This window comes from Achroia grisella, unplaced genomic scaffold, assembly GCF_030625045.1.
Source record: "Achroia grisella isolate CSIRO2021 unplaced genomic scaffold, CSIRO_AGI_Agris_v1 utg794, whole genome shotgun sequence".
In the NCBI taxonomy this organism is placed as follows: Eukaryota; Metazoa; Arthropoda; class Insecta; order Lepidoptera; family Pyralidae; genus Achroia; species Achroia grisella.
In genome coordinates this window covers 3,934,188-3,958,196 of record NW_026713026.1, presented here as the reverse complement: position 1 = coordinate 3,958,196, position 24,009 = coordinate 3,934,188, and the positions used below count along the sequence as shown (strand labels likewise).

The 24,009-nt window shown below is 32.0% G+C and overlaps 1 protein-coding gene across 2 annotated transcripts in view; it reads left to right on the top strand.

Annotated features, from left to right (window-relative positions):
- The window catches only part of LOC131851624 (protein-glucosylgalactosylhydroxylysine glucosidase), a 29,890-nt gene extending 5,881 nt beyond the window's left edge, over positions 1-24,009 (top strand). For both annotated transcript variants that reach the window (XM_059202144.1, XM_059202143.1), the window contains exons 4-14: positions 660-760; positions 1,552-1,690; positions 3,544-3,691; positions 4,582-4,729; positions 5,053-5,143; positions 5,720-5,807; positions 7,417-7,614; positions 8,379-8,547; positions 9,552-9,723; positions 21,038-21,178; positions 23,851-24,009. In XM_059202144.1, the coding sequence (XP_059058127.1) occupies positions 660-760; positions 1,552-1,690; positions 3,544-3,691; positions 4,582-4,729; positions 5,053-5,143; positions 5,720-5,807; positions 7,417-7,614; positions 8,379-8,547; positions 9,552-9,723; positions 21,038-21,178; positions 23,851-23,960 (1,505 nt within the window). In that variant the 3' untranslated portion in view covers positions 23,961-24,009. The remainder of the gene's footprint in view (positions 1-659; positions 761-1,551; positions 1,691-3,543; positions 3,692-4,581; positions 4,730-5,052; positions 5,144-5,719; positions 5,808-7,416; positions 7,615-8,378; positions 8,548-9,551; positions 9,724-21,037; positions 21,179-23,850) is intronic.

Sequence of the window (24,009 nt, the reverse complement as noted above, 5' to 3'; positions counted from 1 at the left end):
AATTTCACTGTCTTTCAACAGAATCATAGTTTACAGTACAAGCTGCTTGGCGGCGGAAATAGACAGAGTACTTTCGTAGATGACTTTTTTGAAAAGGATCTACTTTTTTAGATAAACAACAAAAGATTGATTTGAATAATAGTCAAATTTATCTTTATAGTATTAAGCTAAAGATAAATTTGATCACTATTCGAGTATTATTTTATTTGTATGTAATGGACAGATTAAATAATAAATCCCTCACCTATAGATACAATATCACCATGTACCTACACGGAACGCGCCGCGAGAGATAGTTTTTGTATTTTTATGTTTAGCTATATATTTTATACTTTATTTTTTATTTATATTATAAACGAGAAAGTGAGATGGATGTCTGTTACTCTTTCACGCAAAAACTACTGAACGAATTTTAATGAAACTTTGTCGTAATACAGCTTATACATCAGAATGACACATATCTATATTAATATTGTAAATACGAAAGTGTTTGTCTTGTACTTATTAAGTACTTGTTAAGTCACTTAATATTTTTTCTGCGGGCTTGTTTGTTATTAGTAGTAGCTAGTATGTTTTTATATTTATATTATTTTAAATCTTCCCATTTCCATGTTACTTATGATACATAATCTATTTGTAGTAAAATAATATGTTTAAAGTATTACAGGAGGACGGTGAGGACCTGTACAATAAGCATATCGACGAATGGCGTTCTTTGTATCATCAGGCTGGAATCCACATCGAAGGCAACTTGCAATTGGTATGTATAAGTCTTTGTAAATATTATTTTTATATTACTAGACTAGCAAACAAGGTATTAGCTTAACTGAGACAGTAGGGATGGTGCGACGATGACTATGGTATAGATACACTTCTTTGATGGACTATATATTAATATAGGAATTGGCTGGTCAAAAATGAATTACTTACCCCAACAACAGTATGCTTGTTCTTCTGTGGGCCCACACGATTACAGGAAGCTCAAGCTTTCAGTCACTTTTCTTACAAACACGTGTGAAAAAGTAACCGATATTCGAAAAAAACGATCAATGATTCATAAATAGTTGATTTTCTAATGCAAGATTTTTCATTCGATTCAAATGACCAAAATACAATCAGATCAATGGTGATTTAAAAATAAACACCCATATACTTGTATACATTCTGAAAGGTTCTATGTATATAAAGTAATTTCAATTAGATATCCGTGATACTGTCTATTCATGTAGGCGACGGTTATCACTTATTAGCTTGTTTGATATTCTGTTTAGTTACTAAAAAATTGTTTACATATCTTTATCTATCTATCTATTTGTAATTGAGTGCTCGCCAAAACATTGTAGTTATTATTTTAATACACAAGTATATATTGTAGTTTTACCAAGGGACTTACACTTCTAAACACACTTGATCAGCATATCTAGGCCAGTTACCTACCCTCTTTTCTGTTTTGTATATTTTTATATCAATTTTATTTTAAAGTCAATTGTGACAACAGTAACCTTTCTTGGATCAATATTTGCTCTTTTAAAACCTGATTCTTAATTACAGTCTAAGATAGTGAACGGTATCTGGTACTACTATTTGAGCTCATTGCCATCCCAGCACACGTATCACCCACCAGGGAAGTACTACGGCCTCAGTCCTACAGGACTCGCGAGGGGCGGTTCACTACTGGACGATTATGAAGGTATTACATTAATAATTATTTTTGTCTATATGATACATATAATTAAAATATAATGGATTAATATCTGTACATAGTAGATGTATAAGAAAAACTATTATTGGTGGAGATTATATATAGATATGAATGTAATATAATCTAAAATGATTCTTAGAATAGTTGTCTGCTTGTCTTTTTGAGTTAGGGTAAAAAACGTCTTACATATCCATTATGAATATATATTTCTATGTGGATAAGACAAAATATAGGAGACTTCGATACAACATTTGGTTTGTGATTTATAAACAGTTTATAGACGAGTATCAATATTACAAGAAAATGTCATAAATTGTCCATTAAATCTATTTTAGCTATACAGAGTTTATATTTATACCTTTATGATGTTTACGACCATTTAATAGAGTTATTTGATGTTTTTGTTGCAGAATTTCATAGAACAATAATATAATTTATGAATAAGACTATATTTTTTTTAATTTGGCAAATACACAGAAACGCTATGCCATAAAAAGAATAAGAGACTATTAATGGCCGGCCTCGTCACTTAGATATGTTTTGGGAAAAGTGAAAAATGTTAGGTACAATATCTATTCACTTTTTTCACATATGTTTTCATAGTTTTAATAAATCTACGATTAATGTAACTAGTAGCCTATTTCGTACTATTATATCTTGTTATATAATAAAGAATACATTTAGGTATATTATCATGTACTTCATATTAATACAAACAACATTGATAACGTAACGGTGTGATTTATGTGACGAAACCGATTATCTACGTAATGATCTATTTGTTAATTGTATCTATTTCTGAAAGTATATATAGTATATGTGATATTTATATTTTTTTATGTAGATATATGTTAAATATGTGCAATAAAACTATCAACTTTTTCATATTGTACATCAATAAGCACATATTGTGTCACGTAAGAAATAGTTACAATGGCTGATGGCGCTACTCAATGACGAAAGAACCCATAAAACTCTGTGATTCATAGATAACCATTTATTCCGTATTTTAAATATCTTATGGTATAACTGTTTAAATGTTATATTTTAAACTAGAAATATACATGGCAAATTATATCAGTTTCTGTATCAGTATCTACTAAAGAAAATTACATATTATTGAATACTCGCGCTTTTGACATGAGATCACATTACGCTGTCATCATGATGTTTTAGTTGGCAAATGTTATTTTAAATAAAACATTTTAACGTAGGTATTTTTACTGCATAGTATTTAAGTAATTATGTTCAACACTTTAGGCTTTATGTCATTCTTAACTAATACAAAATTAAAAACATTTTTGTTTAAAATACTTAAATTTGCCCAAAAATTCCTGGAGCTTCCTTCCTTCCTAGATCTCCTGCTCCACAACATGTGGAGCAACGAAAATTTCAAGGGGAAAAGTGAGATAATATTTTTATTATCAGCCATTTTTAGAGACAGCTAAAAGATAAAACCGTCATATCTCACCTATTGCTATTATTAATTTGATTTTTTTAATCGATGTGTTCTAATCTATCTATCTAATATCTAAAATTATCGTGTCACAACTAACCTAGTTGCCATAATTCTCCGAAAAGGCTTAAACGAATTTGTGGATATTTTATAATGTCGGTAGGTCTGAAAACAGATTGTTAACTATTTTTTACAACCCTAAGCATTGTCCATCCCAATTTTTTTGTGGTCGAATCTTTTTTTATAATATGGTGTTAAAAAACATACAGTCCTAAAACAATCCCTATTTTTAAATGCGATATTAATTTTTATGGCATAACAATGTTTAGCGGCTCTGCTTAGATAGATCACTCTACATGACTTAGTCACTATATTAATATTCCAGGGCACAACTTCTGGGATACAGAATTCTGGATGTTTCCATCGATCCTGCTGCTCTACCCTCGATATGCCCATGACCTGCTCCAATATCGGTTGGATATGGCCTACGTGGCAGCCGAACTTGCTAAAATTACAGGCAACAAGGGTTACAGGTAAAAACTACTATTCATTTATTAAGGGTTCTTCGAATCTGATCCATGCACATTAAGTCTATACTGACCTGGAACTTTGAGATATAGTTTTATCAAGATATTATGAAACTTTCAGATTAGGTTCATAAATTATTATGTATTGAATTTGAATAAAATTTTTATGTTTGTTACTTCTAACTAATAATACGGACAGAAGGAGAGAGAATGTATTTATAATGAGACTTGATTAGTTGGCCTTACTGTTAACTATGTACTATGTCTACTCAACCTTCACGCAGTCTCTCCTGGAAAACAATACCTACTAAATTGATAACCTGACCGGACTGAGTTGACATTATCTTACACTGGTGCCCCGCCAGTGCCGTTTGAAACCGTTAGCGCAGTTTGAAGCTGTATCATCAACATATTCGTAATTAGAAATAATAAAGACAGTAGGTTATTATGTAGAGACTAGACAAGATCATGTCTTTACCATGCCTTTGATTGTAATTACCTACATAATTATTTAATTATATTGTCATGATAGCTTCCAAATAAATTTTCGGTTTACTCGTATTACTAGCTTTTGTACCAATATTTTGATTTCCAATATGTTAATACAAGACAAGATTATGTCTCTACCATGCCTTTGATTGTAATTACCTACATAATTATTTAATTATATTGTCATGATAGCTTCCAAATAAATTTTCGGTTTACTCGTATTACTAGCTTTTGTACCAATATTTTGATTTCCAATATGTTAATACAAGACAAGATTATGTCTCTACCATGCCTTTGATTGTAATTACCTACATAATTATTTAACTATATTGTAATGATAGCTTCCAAACAAATTTTCGGTTTACTCAGCTTTTGTACTAATATTTTGATTTCCAATATGTATTAAGATTTCCATGGGAAAGTGCATACACTGGCACCGAAGTGACGCAGCCGTGTTGTCCTGAGATTGCAGAGTTTGAGCAGCATATTACTGGGTGCATATCATATGCAGCCCGCCAGTACTTGGCTACCACCAGGGACGAGGAGTGGTTAAAGGTAAGACTTGTGAAATAATTCAACAATCACCTGAGGACTAGCATAAAGTCGACTGAATATATATAACTAATCTTGTTGCCGCTGTTGTGGGTCATTCATTAGCGTTAGTAATAATTGACCCAACTATACTTATAAGTGTTATTAAATACGAGTAGTTTCAACCCATCTACTATCGCACTACTCGCATTTAACAGGCGGTGCTTTTCTTACTTTTGGAATCGAAGTAATTTTATTCAGTTCGGTTTATGCATGGCCTCATTTCTATTTATTTACAGTTGTATCTAATTATTAGTTTCCTTTATATTTTTTTAATTTATTTGCAGCAAGGAGGTTGCTCCATCGTAACTCATATCGCTGACTTCTGGGCTTCCCGGGCTGTCATAAATTTCAATACTGGATTGTATGACATTGAAAGTAATAATTATATAAAAATAATAACATAATGATATTCATTTTCCATTATCTTATCGACTATTAGTACAGTAGTTATAAAAATAAATGTAGGTAGGCATCTATAATATATAACCCGATTGTGACTATATTAATATAGTACTATAAACTTGATTATATTACTTAAGTACTATGATTACAGTTTAGAAGTACCAATATATGTTCACAATACGATATTATGGTAGGAATTTCAACTGTAAAAATTAACGTAATACTTAATATATTCAAAATTCGACGACCTCGTTTTATATCCGATGGTCGCGGGTTCGATTCCTTGCACGGCACAAACATTATTCATGAGTATGATTGTTTGTATCGGTCTGGGTGTCCTATATGTATATTATATATGTATTTAAAAAATGTAGCTATGTATATATATCAGTTGTCTAGCGCCTATAACACAATCTCTGCTTATCTTAGCTTGGCACTAAATGGCGTTGCGTGAATTGTTAATAAAAAGAAGTAATAATTAGACTATTTTCTTTTAATCTTCTATTTAAATTATAGGTATTCATTTTATGGGATTGTTTTTGCTTATAGGAGTAATGGGCCCTGATGAGGATCACAGTAATGTCACAAATTCTGCTTTCACCAACGTCGTGGCTGGATACTCATTATACTTGGCACAGTATGTTGTAATTTGTTTGAAAATTAAATAAATAATAAGAAATTTCTAAGTTCAATTATGTTATTGATACATCTTAATCCTAATAATATAATATATTAGGTAAAAATGCGAAAGTAGGAATGTTTATTACTCTTTCACGAAAAAACTACTGAACGGATTTTGTTGAAATTTTACAGTGATGTAGCTAGTACATCAGAATAACACATAGGCTATAAATTTCATACAGATGAAACCGCGGGCACAGCTAGTAGGAAATAGGCAGCTAACAAACGATGTCTGTTCGCTATATAAGCAATTGAACATATTAGAGAAGATAAATAGACCATTCCATGCTGTTTTCAAATGACTGGAAGAGATTTCTTTTGGATATATGTTCACTTTTACTTACATTGTCCCTAATTAGTATTATTACTGGATCCAAGTGTTCAATAAGGCACTTATCATTCAAAACAACACTCTTACTTTCTCATATACATTCACTATAGATTAGTACTCTACTTTCTCCCTTAGTACATTAAGGTGCATACATTACACATACCTTAAATATCTACGTCAACACTACTAACAATATTAATTTGCAGTACACATTACAAAAGAGTTATAGAAAAGTTGCGAGGTAAGAGATTGAACTGGTATGGGCAAGTTATGCGAAGGAACGAGGATCATGTCTTATGGAAAGTGTATAATATGAATGTGGATGGATGTAAAGGGAGGGGACATCCCAAGAAAAGATGGGTGGATTGTGTGAAAGATGATATGAATAAAAGAAGAGTATGCTCAGATATGACGACCGATAGAGAGCAGTGGAAGAGAATGCCATACTGCGCCGACCAAATAATGCGCGCCCAAATCATTATTTGGGCGCGCATTATTTGGGATAAAGGCAAGGCAATGATGAGTACATATGATCTGTTTAAATGTTTAACGGTATTGTTTTTAAATAACCAATTTAATTATAACTTTAATATTAAAGATAAATTCATGAGGTATCTATTATTGGCTTTACTAACTATATAATACTATATACTATATTGTCTATAAATTGTGTAAGCTGTTAATTACCTAAAATAAATAAAAAAAATTACAAAAGAGTACCTATAGCACAGGTGTAATACCTAGTTTAGGTTATCAGGGTCCTCACATTAGTCTACTGAACTTTTTGCCATTGGTCGAATCGAAAATCGAATAGCAACCCTTGTAATATAAGACCATAGGCTAAACCACAAAAACACCAAGTCCCTGTTGTTTATTCACAGTAATTAATATTGAGCTATAATTTAACATCTACTCCATCAATTTGAGTCTACTCAACCATAATACCAAGGGGGAATGGGGATTGTTAGTAATGTTAACTGATAACCCCATTGTTAGCAATGTACCATGTTAGGATCTCCGCGCGGAACTGGAAATTTATTGCTAGATTATGTTAAATTCCTGGTGAATTTGTCACGATGGGCTAACTAATCTGATCTCATGTTCGTCTTATTTACGTTTATTCATCATTATACATCTGACTGACTGCAGGGTGCACTGGTGCCCGCCAGCGTATATCGTTGGAGCAGGAGAGTGCATCCATTATCATCCTATAAAAAACCCTAATACCTTTCAGATATGTTTCCTGTCTTTGTAAGTCGTACTATATGGCGAAAGGACTTGACCAATGGGCTGACATCGCTTGGAGCCTGGCGTTGCCTTACGACGAAACCTTGGATTATCACCCGCAGTTCTCAGGGTACAAGAGAGGTGAACAAATCAAGCAAGCTGACGTAGTTCTATTAGGGTTTCCGTTGCAGTATCCCATGAATATGTAAGTTGGTGATTCTTATTAACCAGCTTTTACTTCTGACTTCATTTGCGTGATCATATGTATACTTGTATACTGTTTTAATTTAGGTTACTATATTTATTTATTTATTATTTTGCACACAAAGTTCTATACATGGCAGACTTAAAGCTTGATAATATTCTCTACAAGTCAACCGTCATGTTGATCCGAGATAATAACGCGGTGCGATTTAATAACTAATATTGAAATATTAAGGAAATACTAAATAAGGAATAATTAATATACATATATATGTAATAATATATATATACAAGAGAAAAGGAAAAGAGGATTAAAATAACAAGATAAGAATCATGACATCTTAGTGCTCTGGAATGACAACGCATGAATAATATCATGGGTCACATGATAACGTGATTTGAGATTCCAATTATATAAACAAAGTAATACGCATAAAATATTTTTATTAATAATATTTAATGTCACTGTTCGATTACGACTTTATTATATGTATTATATATCTGTTACAAACTGTTTTACAGTAAAGAAGTTACTGTCATATATAAAACAATATAGTATAATTATTATAAAAAAATATATGGATGGATGTTTGTTATTCTTTTACGCAAAAACTACAGAATGGATTTTAATGAAACTTTATAATAATATACCTTATACATCAGAATAACACATTGGCTATAAACAAGTGGGTGAAACCGCGGGCGCAGCTAGTATACAATAAAAAACATATTTAAGTAGTTTGTAAAACAACTATAAAATTACAGGTCGACTAGGGTTAATGATTTATCGTACTACGAGTCTGTGACGCGTAGCTCTGGACCGGCGATGACCTGGAGCATGCACACTATTGGACACCTGCGTATTCAGGACGACAAGAAAGCAGCCGACATGTTCAATAAGAGCTACCAGGGCTATGTGAGAGAACCTTTCAAGGTAACCAATAATTTCGCAAGAAAATTGAACTTTTTCTTTCACGACTATTATCTCTGTTTTTTATAGCATAGGAGACAAACGAACTTGCGGCTCACCTCATGGTGAGTGATTACCGCCGCCTATTAGCACCCGCAACACCAGATGAATTGCAAATACCTTGTCGGTCTTTTAAGAAGAAATTAGCCCTTTTCCTGAAGGGCTCATTATCATATCGGTTCAGAAATACCATTGTTGGAAGCTGATCCCACAATGTGGTTGTGCGTGGCAAAATAAATCTGGAAAAACATACTGTGGAGGACCGCCTGAATAAATCCAGATGTTCAGGATAGTATTTTTCTTATGGTGTAATATAAATGTAAATAATACAACATACATCAGGCTCAGTATATTTGAATAGACCATGTCAGCGGGCGACTCTATGTCAGTCTATCATTGATTTCTGTTTATATACTTATATTTTTTTATTTATACACGTTCATAAAACGTTTCAGACAATACACAATTATAATGTCAATGATTTAGATTCCATCTTTCACAGTTTGTTCATTCATAATTTAGGAGCTAAGCTCTTGTCGGTGAAGCTCTTATCACTTTCCACGATGCTATTTAATTTTCGCAGTTATCCATACAAAAATTGTGACTGCAGTAAAATCTTACCTCTACTATGTCATATTATGTTATCTGTGCCTCTACTATGTTGGCGACAAATATATTCAGCAAGTTGTAGGTGTGACAAATGTTATATCCATGACGTCTATAGTTAACTATGTCTCTGGCTGAACTTAGATAGGGTATCTAAGATTACAGTCGTGAAATAATATTTATTTAACAATAATAACAGTAATGAACCTGGACAATTCATACGACGCTATCTATTATAGTTTCTAAGCAAAACTTATATGGCTACGTGGATAACTGATGTAAATACATATGTAATATAGAAAACACGAAGTCCAATACAATTACGCTCATGTTATGATATCCCCAAATATTATTTGTAACAGGTGTGGAGCGAACTTCAACGGCCAAATGTTGGCGCTGTGAATTTCTTCACTGGCATGGGAGGATTCCTCCAAACTCTGATCTTTGGTTACGCAGGTGTCAGCATCCACCTCGACCGTCTCGAGATAAATAGACCACAGCTACCACCTAATACCACAAACTTTAAGATAAGAGGTCAGTCAGTCACATTAGATTTATTAATTACTAGCCTAAGTTACTCCTTATTATATCAGCTACCTGCCAATAAAAGTCTCGTCAAAATCGGTCCAGCTATTTCAGACATTAGCCGCAACAAACAAACAGACAGACAGACAAAAAATGTAAAAAATGTTATTTTGGTGTATGTACCGTATTAAAAAACGGTTACTTCAATATTACAAACAGACACTCCAATTTTATTTATATGTATAGATTAATATTTCTATTACATAGTTGTAATGGCACACAATCTGACGGCTCACCTTATTGTAAGCTGTAACAATCGCCTGTATACATGAACAGCTTTAAGGACATATCACATTATGAGGCTGTGATAGTATTTACACGTTGTCATTCCGGAGGATTAAGATGTCATTCCTCCTATCCTACCTCACCATTTAACTGAAACATAGCATGTTTTTCAGTCTAAAGAGTGGCTGTGTAATTGCATAGAGACGTTAGTTCTCAAGAATGGCAAAGCATGACAGATTTAAAATCATAAATCTTAAGTATTAAATTTAATCATAATTGTTAGTATTATCGCATACAGCTGTGATGCGCTCGTCTGATCTTACTGCCGCTGCGAGCTGTACAATATTATTTATCTGTAGTGCATTACGTTTTGCGCGGGAAAATAAAAAACTACGACAAAGACTTCTTCTACAGACATACTGATTTGTTGTACTATATATTATTATATTAACAATATGCTAATTATTTTACTTTGTTCTATATAGCTGTTTATGTCTGTAATTGACTTTTAATACAATACAATACACTACCTACGAAACCTGAGTATAAATACGGGCAGTATATACTCACTACTGTCTAGTCACGACGTGGCATCCGTAGTGTTGTATCTATGGTTTATGTGATGGTGGCTACTTACCATTTGATGATCAGCTTGTTTGCTATTCCAGTCAAGCACCTAAAGACATAAAATTTAATATTATTACAGTACAGATAGAGATTGGTGTTAATAATACACTCATTATTCATTATTGTCTCATGAATTTCAAAACTTAATCGATCAGAATTATTCAATTGCGTGTTAAATTAATGGAGCTACGACAAAGTGTTAATTGGCTGCGGACACCAATAATTAATATGGATGAATACATCAATTATCGTAACAAAGTCACTGGCGGTTGATTAATGCATTTGCACTATGCAATGTTGTAATTTTATTATCCCCAAAGCAACAGTACGCTAATTGCAAAACATGATGAAAATTGACTTACTTGGATGGTTTAATACGTCTCTGAACCAAAATATACCTAATGATGATTTTTTGGATTGGACAACTAAACGGTAAAGGGAAACCATTATGATGAGATTGTTACAAATATATTTTAGAAATTATAGTAGATACTATTATTTGTATTATAGTCCGAATATGTATATGTGTATGATGATGATGTATGTATAAAAATAATATTAATTTCTTAATACTGTGTAAATTTGAAATATTGGATTCAGTTAGGTTTCATATGATATCATCTATATCAAAACTAGAATATATAGTATATCAAGGCATATTATTGCCATGAAAAATTTTTCACATTTTTTTCTACTACTAAAATTTGATATCACTTAGTCAAATAAATATAATAAAGGATCACTACTTTATAATCTGCAATCAAATTCTTGAACAGATATCTATATTCTAATTTTAGAGTGTTTTTTCTAATTCTTATAGGAGTCTCTATACGAAATTTTCTAGTAAAAAAATCATCGGGTCCAGACCATTATGTCATGTCATGTTATATATGGTTATCTGGTTTGCGTCAATTTGAACAATCAATGTTTTAAATTAGTTTGAGATAACATAAAATCTATATATACAAAATACAAAAAATACGTAATAAAGATAATGTCCTCATATACACATACATATATTATTGTAAGGGGAACGAAATTACGGAGGTCTGAGATGAGGATTGAACCCCTAGCGGAGCCCTTAGACTAAAATCATATACGTCAGGCAGAAGTTGGCTTTCAGCCGCTTCATAAGTCCTTCCACGGGTTGGAGTGTCATCTGCACTCGCACCCTATCGTCCGTTGAAGCTGTGAAGGCCGGCTGCAGACAAGAGCATTAGCGTAGACCGAAAAAAGTTTTTGTAACAAAACTTGTCCGCAACGGCTTGAGCGATTCCTATGAAACTTTGTGAGTGTATTCAGTAGGTCTAATAATAGGACGTAAAGTATTTTGCATACCCCTAAGTGATAAGTGATGTAACACTATTTTTTAATAACTTATGTGTCAAAATAAAATTTGTAACATATTTTGTAACATACTAATGCATAGAACAGAAATATTTGGTTAATTATATATATATATATATATATATATATATATATATATATATATATATATATAAACACCTCTTTGGGCACTTTGTTGATCACGCCACAACCTACACACTTGCTGATTCCACCTTTTGCACTGAATAACTTGACTCCTATCGCGTATATCTCAGGCGGTATGGCAACGTCGCATTCTATTTTGCGATGTGGCCATATATATTCGTCGATAGTACGATATACTCGACACATTTTTTACTAATAATTCGTGCATGACTGGCTCCGAACGGCTAAATTTTTGGTATACACAAAGACTTTTTGGCTCTGAATATATTCCAAAAATCAATTAATTATGTTGATCACTTTATATACTGGTCCTTACTGCGATACTTATTTTCATCCGAATATATATAGATACCGTAACGGTCTATCAATTATGAATTTATTAATTTACTAATATTGATATTTTATATTCGCAATGCTCCATACATGCAAGCTCCAGCAACGGTGGAGGCAGGGTCCCCCCTGCACCGTACACCGCACCCCGCGCACACAAACAAATTAGATATTTTTTGAATACACAAAGACTTTTTGGCTCTGTATATATATTTCAAAAATCAATTAATTGTGTTGATCACTTTATATACTGGTCCTTACTGCGATACTTATTTTAATCCGAATATATATAGATACCGTAACGGTCTATCAATTATGAATTTATTAATTTACTAATCTAGATATTTTATATTCGCAATGCTCCATACATGCAAGCTCCAGCAACGGTGGAGGCAGGGGGGAGCAGGGGGGACCGTACACCGCACCCCGCGCACACAAACAAATTAGAATAAATTAAATTCATAAGATTATTTATATATTTCGACTGCCTCGGTGGTCACACCGCTTTACATCCGATGGTCGCGGGTTCGATTTCTCGCACGGTGCAAACATTTGTACTCATCGGTCATCGATTGTTTTCATCGGTCTGGGTGTTTTATATGTATATTATATATGTATTTACAAAATAAAAATATCTATTTATATCAGTTCAGTATCAGTCTGTGTTAATTGTCCAGGGCTATTTATTATATTTTTATAAACGGTTATCTTTTTCCATCGCACCGCTCGCTATCGACAGTGAATTCATAGAAATGTCACTCTAAAAACAAAAATAGTTTTGTGTTTTGTATTTCAAATACTAAATGCAAAATAGGTATTTTCAAAATACTTTTTCAAAATAAAGTACCTTTTGAATTTTTGTCTAAACCTCAGATATTTTATTTATTTTAGGTATATCAATCATTACATAGTGTAGTATAAAACAAAGTCGATGTCGCATCTAACAGTACATAAATAAAGAAAGAAGACTTTTTGGCTCTGATACCGTAACGGCCTATCAATTATGAATTTATTATACCTAATCTAGATATTTTATATTCGCAATGCTACATACATTGTAATATCCGCCTCCATTCATTGTAACGGTGGAGGGACTAAATAGTTGAATAAAACTGAATAAGCACTTGCTCCACTCTATAGGTACTGCGTCGTCGTCGTATGCTGTTCATTTTTCACTCGTTTTGGCGCCAAGAGAGGGTCACATAGTCGTGGTCAAGTTAAGAACTTATAATTTAATTTTGATAACAATAGATACAAGTAAAAAGTAGGTATTATATTAATGTACGTAAGTACTGAACTTAAAAATATTTATTCTTTATTGTACATTTGAAAAACTTAACACTTAAGGACTTGTACATATACACGTACATACTGCCATTTTCTCTTAAAGACATCCAGAGAAGCACTATTTATCAAATACGCGGGGTGCACCGACCTTTGACCTTATGACAACTGATTCGCGCGTAACGAATTACATTGCTACTTTTTGGTATTTTATAGTGGATATGTCACTATAAAATATTATTATTTCTTTAGATTATGACATAATAACATAGTTTACATGATTTTAAGGGAAACATACGATAAAAAAAATTCCCGTAAAATGTAAAAGATAAAAAATGGTTATTGTTGGTTATCCTTAAGAGATAGACATATACCATCATGGACTTTTTTGTTGACCTTATTTTGATACATCTCTAAGCACTAGACAATACGCATTTTCATTAAACAGTATTGTATTTTTTTTATTTCTTTAACTTTAATGCACAAACAAATTTGTACATGTGGCGGACTTAATATTTTGCCGCGTTATTTACCAGGCAACCATGAGTGGTGCAGCGAAAGATTATTGGCGGTGCACTAATATAAATAAGAAATGTCAAAAAAAGATTTATAAAGATAAGCAAAGTATACATTTCTATAAAAAAATAACAATATACATACATAAATATATATGTAAATATAACCCATAAATGTATAAATAAATACATAATGATCCGATAATCAAATTATAAGTACTGTCTCAAATTGAAAGTAAGAAAAACAGAAAATATAGAGAGAACTATAGGGATATAACAGAAAGATGTGAAAAAAGGAGAAGGACAGTAAAAAAGTTACAAATTTAAATAATGTTCCCGCAATTTCTGTTTAAATGAATTTATTACATTATTATATATATTAGGCATACGACTAGCCTTATGACTGTTACTTTTTTTTTAATCTATACATCTATACATGTAAATAAAATTGGAGTGTCTGTTTGTAATATTGAAATAACCGTTTTTTACTACTTGCATATGAATATAAATACGGTACATACACCAAAATAACATATTTTACAAGTTTTGTCTGTCTGTCTGTTTGTTCCCGCTAATCTCTGAAATAGCGGGACCGATTTTGACGGGACTTTTTTTGGCAAGTAGCTGATGTAATAAGGAGTAACTTACGCTACTGTTATTTTAGAAAAATAAAATAAAATTTCACGCGGACGAAGTCGCTGGGGCCAGCTAGTCTATAGATATACCGAGATTTAATATTTAAGTTGCTATTATGTTGTTGACAAAATTTTACTGTAATGTTACTATTACGTTATCCTACACAATTTGTATTATTTTGGATGAATAAATAAATAAACAAATAATAATCTATACATATAAATAAAATTGGAGTGTCTGTTTGTAATATTGAAATAACCGTTTTTTACTACATGCATATGAATATATATAAGGTACATATACCAAAATAACTATTTTTATAATTTTAGTCTGTCTGTCTGTCTGTCTGTTTGTTCCGGCTAATCTCTGAAATGGCTGGACCGATTTTGACGGTACTTTTTTTGGCAGGTAGCTGATTTATAAGGAGTAACTTAGGCTACTTTTATTTTAGAAAAATAAAGTTAAATTCCACGCGGACGAAGTCGCGGGAACAACTTATTTTTAATAAAAACATCTTTTTTGTGGTACTTGAGAATGTTGAAGCCTGTTGTTTGTAATATTGAAATAACCGTTTTTTACTACTTGCATATGAATATAAATACGGTACATACACCAAAATAACATATTTTACAATTTTTGTCCGTCTGTCTGTTTGTTCCGGCTAATCTCTGAAATGGCTGGACCGATTTTGACGGGACTTTTTTTGGCAGGTAGCTGATGTAATAAGGAGTAACTTAGGCCACTTTTATTTTAGAAAAATAAAGTTAAAAACCACGTGGACGAAGTCGCGGGAACAGCTAGTGTATAATATATTAGAGATACCTACGTGTTTTTTTATTGATGACTAGCTGTACACGGGATTTCGTCCGTGTGGAATTTAACTTTATTTTTCTAAAATATAAGAAGTTAAATTCCACGCGGACGAAGTCGCGTGTACAGCTAGTTGTCGGTAGTCTAGCGATTTAGCTAGCACACTGCTTTGATTCCTGCTTGGTGGTCGAGGGTTCGATTCCTCGCACGCTGCAAACATTTGTATTCATGAGTATGATTGTTTGTAACGGTCTGGGTGTTTTCTATGTAGGTATAGATAATATATATGTATTTACGAAAAAAAATCTTTGTATTTATATCAGTACCCATAACATAATCTTCAGCTAGCTTAACTTGGGTCTAGATGAAGCTGTGTGAATTGTCCTGAGATTACTATTATTACTATAATAAATCTTTTCAAATCAGCCGATGTTTATTTTTGCCATAATACGTGCTGTTACCATGTGATAATATTACTTACGTACTTATTAAACTATTAACTTATTATTAAATTGTTTGTAACGGTCTGGGTGTTTTCTATGTATATATAATATATATGTATTTACGAAAAAAATCTTTGTATTTATATCAGTACCCATAACATAATCTTCAGCTAGCTTAACTTGGGTCTAGATGAAGCTGTGTGAATTGTCCTGAGATTACTATTATTATTAATTGGTACACAGGTAAACTACTAACTAGGCCATATTGGTGTTGTTTGTTATGGTGAAAAAATTAGTATATATATAAGTTACACGTACAATTTCAAAGACTTATTTCTTGAAAACTACTGGCTATTCTGAAATAAAACTTTAGGGTTTGTATATGTAATGTTTGCATATAAAATATGATTAAAGGTTACCAGTGTATTTACACTTTTACTGAACAAACAGAGTTGTTTAATACTGAAAATATTGTGTGGAAGGCATCAATTACTTTCAGTGCATGTATAGCTTTTCTCTTTTCCTAATTGTTATTATTATTAAGTTTAAAGTGGTTGAATTTTACGTAAGGGGTATTTATACATTATTTCTAATTTACCATTTATTTTAAGTTTTTTAAACTCTATTCATCGAGACCTATCTAATGAGTCCAAACACGATATTTCTGCTGTAAGTTTTCGAAGAGTATGTTCATCATCTGATAATACTGGTGCCAGCATGAAGTCAAGGTTAACAGATAACTAATTACTTTTATTTCGTCAAAATCTTTAGATTACGTATAATAAATTCATAATATCGCTACCTATTCAAATCAAAACAAGTATTAGGTACTTCATGTACTAGTATATAAATTCATCAACACACAAGTAAATGATTTTTAAATATATTCAGAGCCAAAAAATCTTTGTGCATTTAAAAAAAATTGCCGTTACGGATTCACTATTGCAGGAAATTGTTGAAAAAATATATATCGAGTATAGGTATCTACTACTATCGACGAATACATTTGGCAACAACGCATGGTCTCGGCCGGAACGGCAACATCGCATATTAGAATACAAAGATAGTGATAGAAAGAGAGAGACAGTGGAATCAGCAATATCTACGGATCGTGGCTGGATCAACTAAGTGTGCAAGTGTATATATATATATACATTTGTCTTTAATTCAAAGGAAATATAAATAATGAACGCATCACATTTAAAACAGTATAAATAGTTAATAATTTAATAATAAGTTAATAGTTTAATAAGTACGTAAGTAATATTATCACATGGCAACAGCACGTATTATGGCAAAAATAAACATCGGCTGATTTGAAAAGATTTATTATAGTAATAATAGTAATCTCAGGACAATTCACACAGCTTCATCTAGACCCAAGTTAAGCTAGCTGAAGATTATGTTATGGGTACTGATATAAATACAAAGATTTTTTTTCGTAAATACATATATATTATCTATACCTACATAGAAAACACCCAGACCGTTACAAACAATCATACTCATGAATACAAATGTTTGCAGCGTGCGAGGAATCGAACCCTCGACCACCAAGCAGGAATCAAAGCAGTGTGCTAGCTAAATCGCTAGACTACCGACAACTAGCTGTACACGCGACTTCGTCCGCGTGAATTTAACTTCTTATATTTTAGAAAAATAAAGTTAAATTCCACACGGACGAAATCCCGTGTACAGCTAGTCATCAATAAAAAAAACACGTAGGTATCTCTAATATATTATACACTAGCTGTTCCCGCGACTTCGTCCACGTGGTTTTTAACTTTATTTTTCTAAAATAAAAGTGGCCTAAGTTACTCCTTATTACATCAGCTACCTGCCAAAAAAAGTCCCGTCAAAATCGGTCCAGCCATTTCAGAGATTAGCCGGAACAAACAGACAGACGGACAAAAATTGTAAAATATGTTATTTTGGTGTATGTACCGTATTTATATTCATATGCAAGTAGTAAAAAACGGTTATTTCAATATTACAAACAACAGGCTTCAACATTCTCAAGTACCACAAAAAAGATGTTTTTATTAAAAATAAGCTGTTCCCGCGACTTCGTCCGCGTGGAATTTAACTTTATTTTTCTAAAATAAAAGTAGCCTAAGTTACTCCTTATAAATCAGCTACCTGCCAAAAAAAGTACCGTCAAAATCGGTCCAGCCATTTCAGAGATTAGCCGGAACAAACAGACAGACAGACAGACAGACTAAAATTATAAAAATAGTTATTTTGGTATATGTACCTTATATATATTCATATGCATGTAGTAAAAAACGGTTATTTCAATATTACAAACAGACACTCCAATTTTATTTATATGTATAGATGTATAGATTATTATTTATTTATTTATTTATTCATCCAAAATAATACAAATTGTGTAGGATAACGTAATAGTAACATTACAGTAAAATTTTGTCAACAACATAATAGCAACTTAAATATTAAATCTCGGTATATCTATAGACTAGCTGGCCCCAGCGACTTCGTCCGCGTGAATTTTATTTTATTTTTCTAAAATAACAGTAGCGCAAGTTACTCCTTATTACATCAGCTACTTGCCAAAAAAAGTCCCGTCAAAATCGGTCCAGCAATTTCAGAGATTAGCCGGAACAAACAGACAGACAGACAGACAAAACTTGTAAAATATGTTATTTTGGTGTATACCGTATTTATATTCATATGCAAGTAGTAAAAACGGTTATTTCAATATTGCAAACAGACACTCCAATTTTATTTACATGTATAGATGTATAGATTAAAAAAAAAGTAACAGTCATAAGGCTAGTCGTATGCCTAATATATATAATAATGTAATAAATTCATTTAAACAGAAATTGCGGCAACATTATTTAAATTTGTAACTTTTTTACTGTCCTTCTCCAATTTTCACATCTTTCTGTTATATCCCTATAGTTCTCTCTATATTTTCTGTTTTTCTTACTTTCAATTTGAGACTGTACTTATAATTTGATTATCAGATCATTATGTATTTATTTATATATAATATTTATACATTTATGGGTTATATTTAAATGAATTTAATCGATAAAATCGTTGTTAAGTATTAAATTAATTTTAAGTGATATTAACTATTATATTATGCATAAAAAATATTTGTAATAATAAAGAAAATACATTTAAAATGTTTTACTTGTTGTGTTAGTTATTTATAAGATCTTACTATAATTGTTAGCTGCTTTACAATTTAGAAAGTACAATAGGTAATGTAAATTAAAATTAATTGAATACTTAACAACGTTTTGTTCGATTAAATTCATTTAATTATTAAAATAGTTAATTTAAAATTAGAATAAAGAAAAAAAAATAACAAAAAAAAATAGGTGGCGGGAATCGAACCTTGAGCGTCCGTTTGGTAAATTGATTCAAAGGCTTATTAAAATCAAAATTCAAAATTCAAAGGCTTATTTCTTCGAAATTACTGGTCATTTTGAAATAATACTTAGGGTTCGCATACCCTTATCGGATACTACTACTACACGGAGTTTCGTCAAAATAAAATATCTAGGTTAGGTATAATAAATTCATAATTAATAGACCGTTACGGTATCTGTATATATTCGGATCAAAACAAGTACTATGAAATAAGAACGAGTATATAAATTGATTAACACAAGTAATTGATTTTTGAAATATATTCAGAGCCAAAAGTCTTGTTTCTTTATTTATGTACTTGTTAGATGCGACAGCGACTTTGTTTTATACTATACTATACTATACTATGTAATGATTGATATACCTAAAATAAATAAAATATCTGAGGTTTGGACAAAAACTCAAAGGGTAATTTAGTTTGAAAAAGTATTTTGAAAATACCTATTTTGCTTTTAGTGTTATAGTACTTTAAGTGTTATATTTTAAGTAACAATGTTTAATTATAATTAATACTACTGCACCAACACTCCCATCGTGCAAAAAGTTTTGCTGTTTCATTATTTTTTAGTTCAATCAGTGGTCTACCTAAGTCCTGGGCTAAGGGGGGGGAGAGTCATGACCCCCCATGACTCCCAAGACCTCCATGACGCTCCCCCCTGGATCCGCCGTTGCGTCTTCTCTTCATTCGCTCAGTAACGTTGTTACAAAAGGAAAAGTTCCCGACCAAAAAATTACAAGTACTGAGGTTTGATCTGGAGTCACGTTACTCCAGACTGATTTCTATAAATATTTAGATTAGATAGACTATTATTCTTGAAATACTAGCTAGACATTATTAAGTTACTGTAGCCATAATGTAGTAGCCCAAACGTGCCAATGAGGAAGCCCTTGGCAAATGCTGCGCCCTGATTGGCCCGTTTGAATTGGATCAAGAACTGCTCGTATGCCAAAAAGGTGGATTTGTATAAAATCGTGTATAAATCGCTTAATTATTATTATTACTCGTCGTGACAGTTGTGGCTCAAAACGGATCAACATTTATATATGGTCAGCTGGCATTAGATCAACAAAAAACTACCTATACGGCACGTCTGAGCCACAAAGTGCCCAAGGGGATATTTATATATATATATATATATATATATATATATATATATATATATATATATATAAAATTGGAGTGTCTGTTACAAACAGTAAACAATATTGAAATAACCGTTTTTTACTACATGCATATGAATATAATACGGTACTTACACTAAAATAACATTTTTTACAATTTTTGTCTTACTGCCAGTCTGTTTGTTCGGCTAATCTCTGAAATGGCTGGACCGATTTTGACGGGACTTTTTTTGGCAGGTAGTTGATGTAATACGGAGTAACTTAGCTACTTTTATTTGAGAAAAATAAAGTTAAATTCTACGCGGACGAAGTCGCGGGTTCAGCTAGTTGTAAATAAATACAATCATAATAATTATAATTTGTAATTCACAGGTATAAAATATTTGGGTGCCAATTTAACATTGGGCATAACAGAAGCGAGCAGCACATTGGTCGTGGAGTCTCTAGATGACGCCTGGCCCTTAACCTTTAATGATGGAAAGTACAACATTACGCTGGCACCAGGAATGACAGGTATTGAATAATAATACAAACAAATTTATAGGTCACTATATTCTCCCAAATTTTAATTTAAATATGAATCTTAATTTTTGTAATCATGTACAAATTTATTTGGAAATAATAAGAGCTGAATTTCTTGTCAGTTCTTCTCTGTTCGTAAGCACTCCGAACTGATAGTAGATTTAACATATCATAAGAGTGTAATAGACCTAGATGAATAAAGATATGTTCATTTTTTATTTCGATCGTGATTTCTAATGTAGCCGACACAAAAACATGCCAATCAATTCATATCTATGATTAACCCTTCGGTGATAAAGACACCGATAACAGTACAAATTAATCTGAAAAATGGTAGAATCGCTGTCTGCTAAGTCGCCGCGTCGGGTGAATGTATAATCAGTATAATTCATATAAGCATATCAAGTTTATCACGACATTGACAATTAGCACTCTGACTGTCCACCTAAGATAACAGTCTTAAAAATATAATAATATGTTTATTTTTATGTGATTATATTTGTTATATACTTAGAATAGCCAATAAGTTGACTTGATGGCATGTGATAAACGTGGCCTATATACATGAACAGCACTATGGACATCATGTCATAATATGACCCTTAATGCAATGACCTTAATGCTCAAGCGTTGTCACTCCGGAGAACTTAAATGTCATACCTGTTATCCTGTAGGTTCCAATCAATCAATCAATCAATCAACCAATCAACCCATCAACAGCATGGTAAATAGCTTGGTAAGATGTTACCAAGCAAGCTGCTCAGCGGCTGAAATTGTTGAAACCAACGACAGACGCATACGACCTTTTAAATTCTATTTCGGTAAAAAATGTTATCATATTTGTTTATAACAGATATGTTGATAAACTAATCTACATTATAAACGCAAATATAGCATTAACTTAAAAGGATTAATGGCTTTTTTATTCTTTAATCCTATCATAAGCTGATCGTAAATCTATATTAAAATGAAAAATGTAGGCGTAGAAAACAAATTAATAGATACGCGGATTCAACAGCGTTAAATTATTGTCTATATGTTTTCCTGATATATAAGCAAGCTATATTACTACAAAGTTTCATAAAAATCCGTTCAATAGTTTTTGCGTGAAAGAGTAACAAGCATACTCATAAACTTTTGCGTTTATAATATTAGTATTAGTATGTAATATTATGTTATCTGTGGTATTAGTATAAAGTTCACGGGCTACTTTTAACATTAATTAGCTTGTTTCGCAAGCATATTATATATTAAGCAGGTTATAAGACTTATCCTTTGAAAAATTACATTGAAATTAAATGGTGGTAACGCCTTATTTCCTAATAATAGAAAGGAATAAAATTGGCATGACAAAATTATTTCGTCATGTTCATGTCTATAACTTCCCAGTTTTCATAAGGTTCGTCGCCAACTTGTTTGTCATTGGAGTTACGTAAAATTAAAAAAAAACTGTGATAATAATTATTACGAGCATAACACTCGATCACACAAGAGAAAATAAAGGACGGCCTTATCGCTATAAACAATCTCTTCTACTCAATGTTTACTTACTAATTTGACATTGATTTTATCTATACTAAAGTGGAAAGATATATTGTATGTTTGGTTATAATAGATAAAAATATATTAAGCTGATTTTTAAAATTCCATCAGCCATATAAATCTACATGGCCTATATTATCAGTAGGTTTACGTAGGTTTTATTCCATTGTCCACAAAATACATTACTATAGTCCCTATTTCGAAACTTAACTCACAAGTCTACGCACTTGTTACTAGTGAGATGGACTATTCACACACATCGATGAATTAAGGGCAAACATGTCTGTTCATCTTCTTTCTTCGTCGTTTATTTTGAGCTCGGACTTGATTAGAATGTTGCCAGATTCAGCTATCACTGTTTATTTATTAATGTACTCATAATCTGAGTAGGAATCTTTTCCTTTTGCGATTTCTACTTGGTGATATTTCCTTTTAATTTATAATAAATTCTTGATGTATCCGCCATGTTGGGCTAACTGCTTTGACTCATCATTCTCCATTGGTGCGCGTCAGCTTATATAATCAGCGCAGGGATGCACCATGATATTATTATCTATGGAAAAAATAATTACCTACTACCGGCAGGCTCGAAAACTATGAACTGGAACGAATGAAAGAACCTTTGTATAAGCCTTAAAACCAATATTTTACACTTCCGTAGAAACTCATTTGAAAAAATTAAATGCAGAGTTTCTTGCCAGTTCTTCTCCACTTAAAATATATTCCGACTCTACGGTATATTTTATTTATCAGACGTATTCAGTGTCTATAATCTTATATATAAAATTTAGTGTCACAGTATTAGGTACCGTATTCCTCCAAAACGACCGACTGATTTTTATATTTTATATGCATATTCAGTAGATCTGAGAGTCGGCTGGTATTTTTTATTACCCCTAAGTGATAAGGGTTGTCCACTCCTAACTTTTTTTTATTAGACAATAATTTTTATGGTATTAAAAATACATATGACCCTAAATTTACACCCTTCTATCACCAAACCCTATTTTTTAATAGCGGTTTCCATTTATATGTCAAAGTAACGTTTCGGGGGTCAGCTAGTAGATCTATTAATAAGATGCTGTGACTTGATTTAATAAAAACAAATGATTTTTTTGCAGTGACATTGTCTGGTAGTGGTCCATTCAGAGTGCACTCGATACCATGGAAGGACTGCAAGCTTCCCGAAGACACCATCGGTCATAACTATTTGAGACCTAGCAACTTATAGCAGTAGCTGATACTTGTCATACGAAGTACTTGATTCGTAATGTAATAAT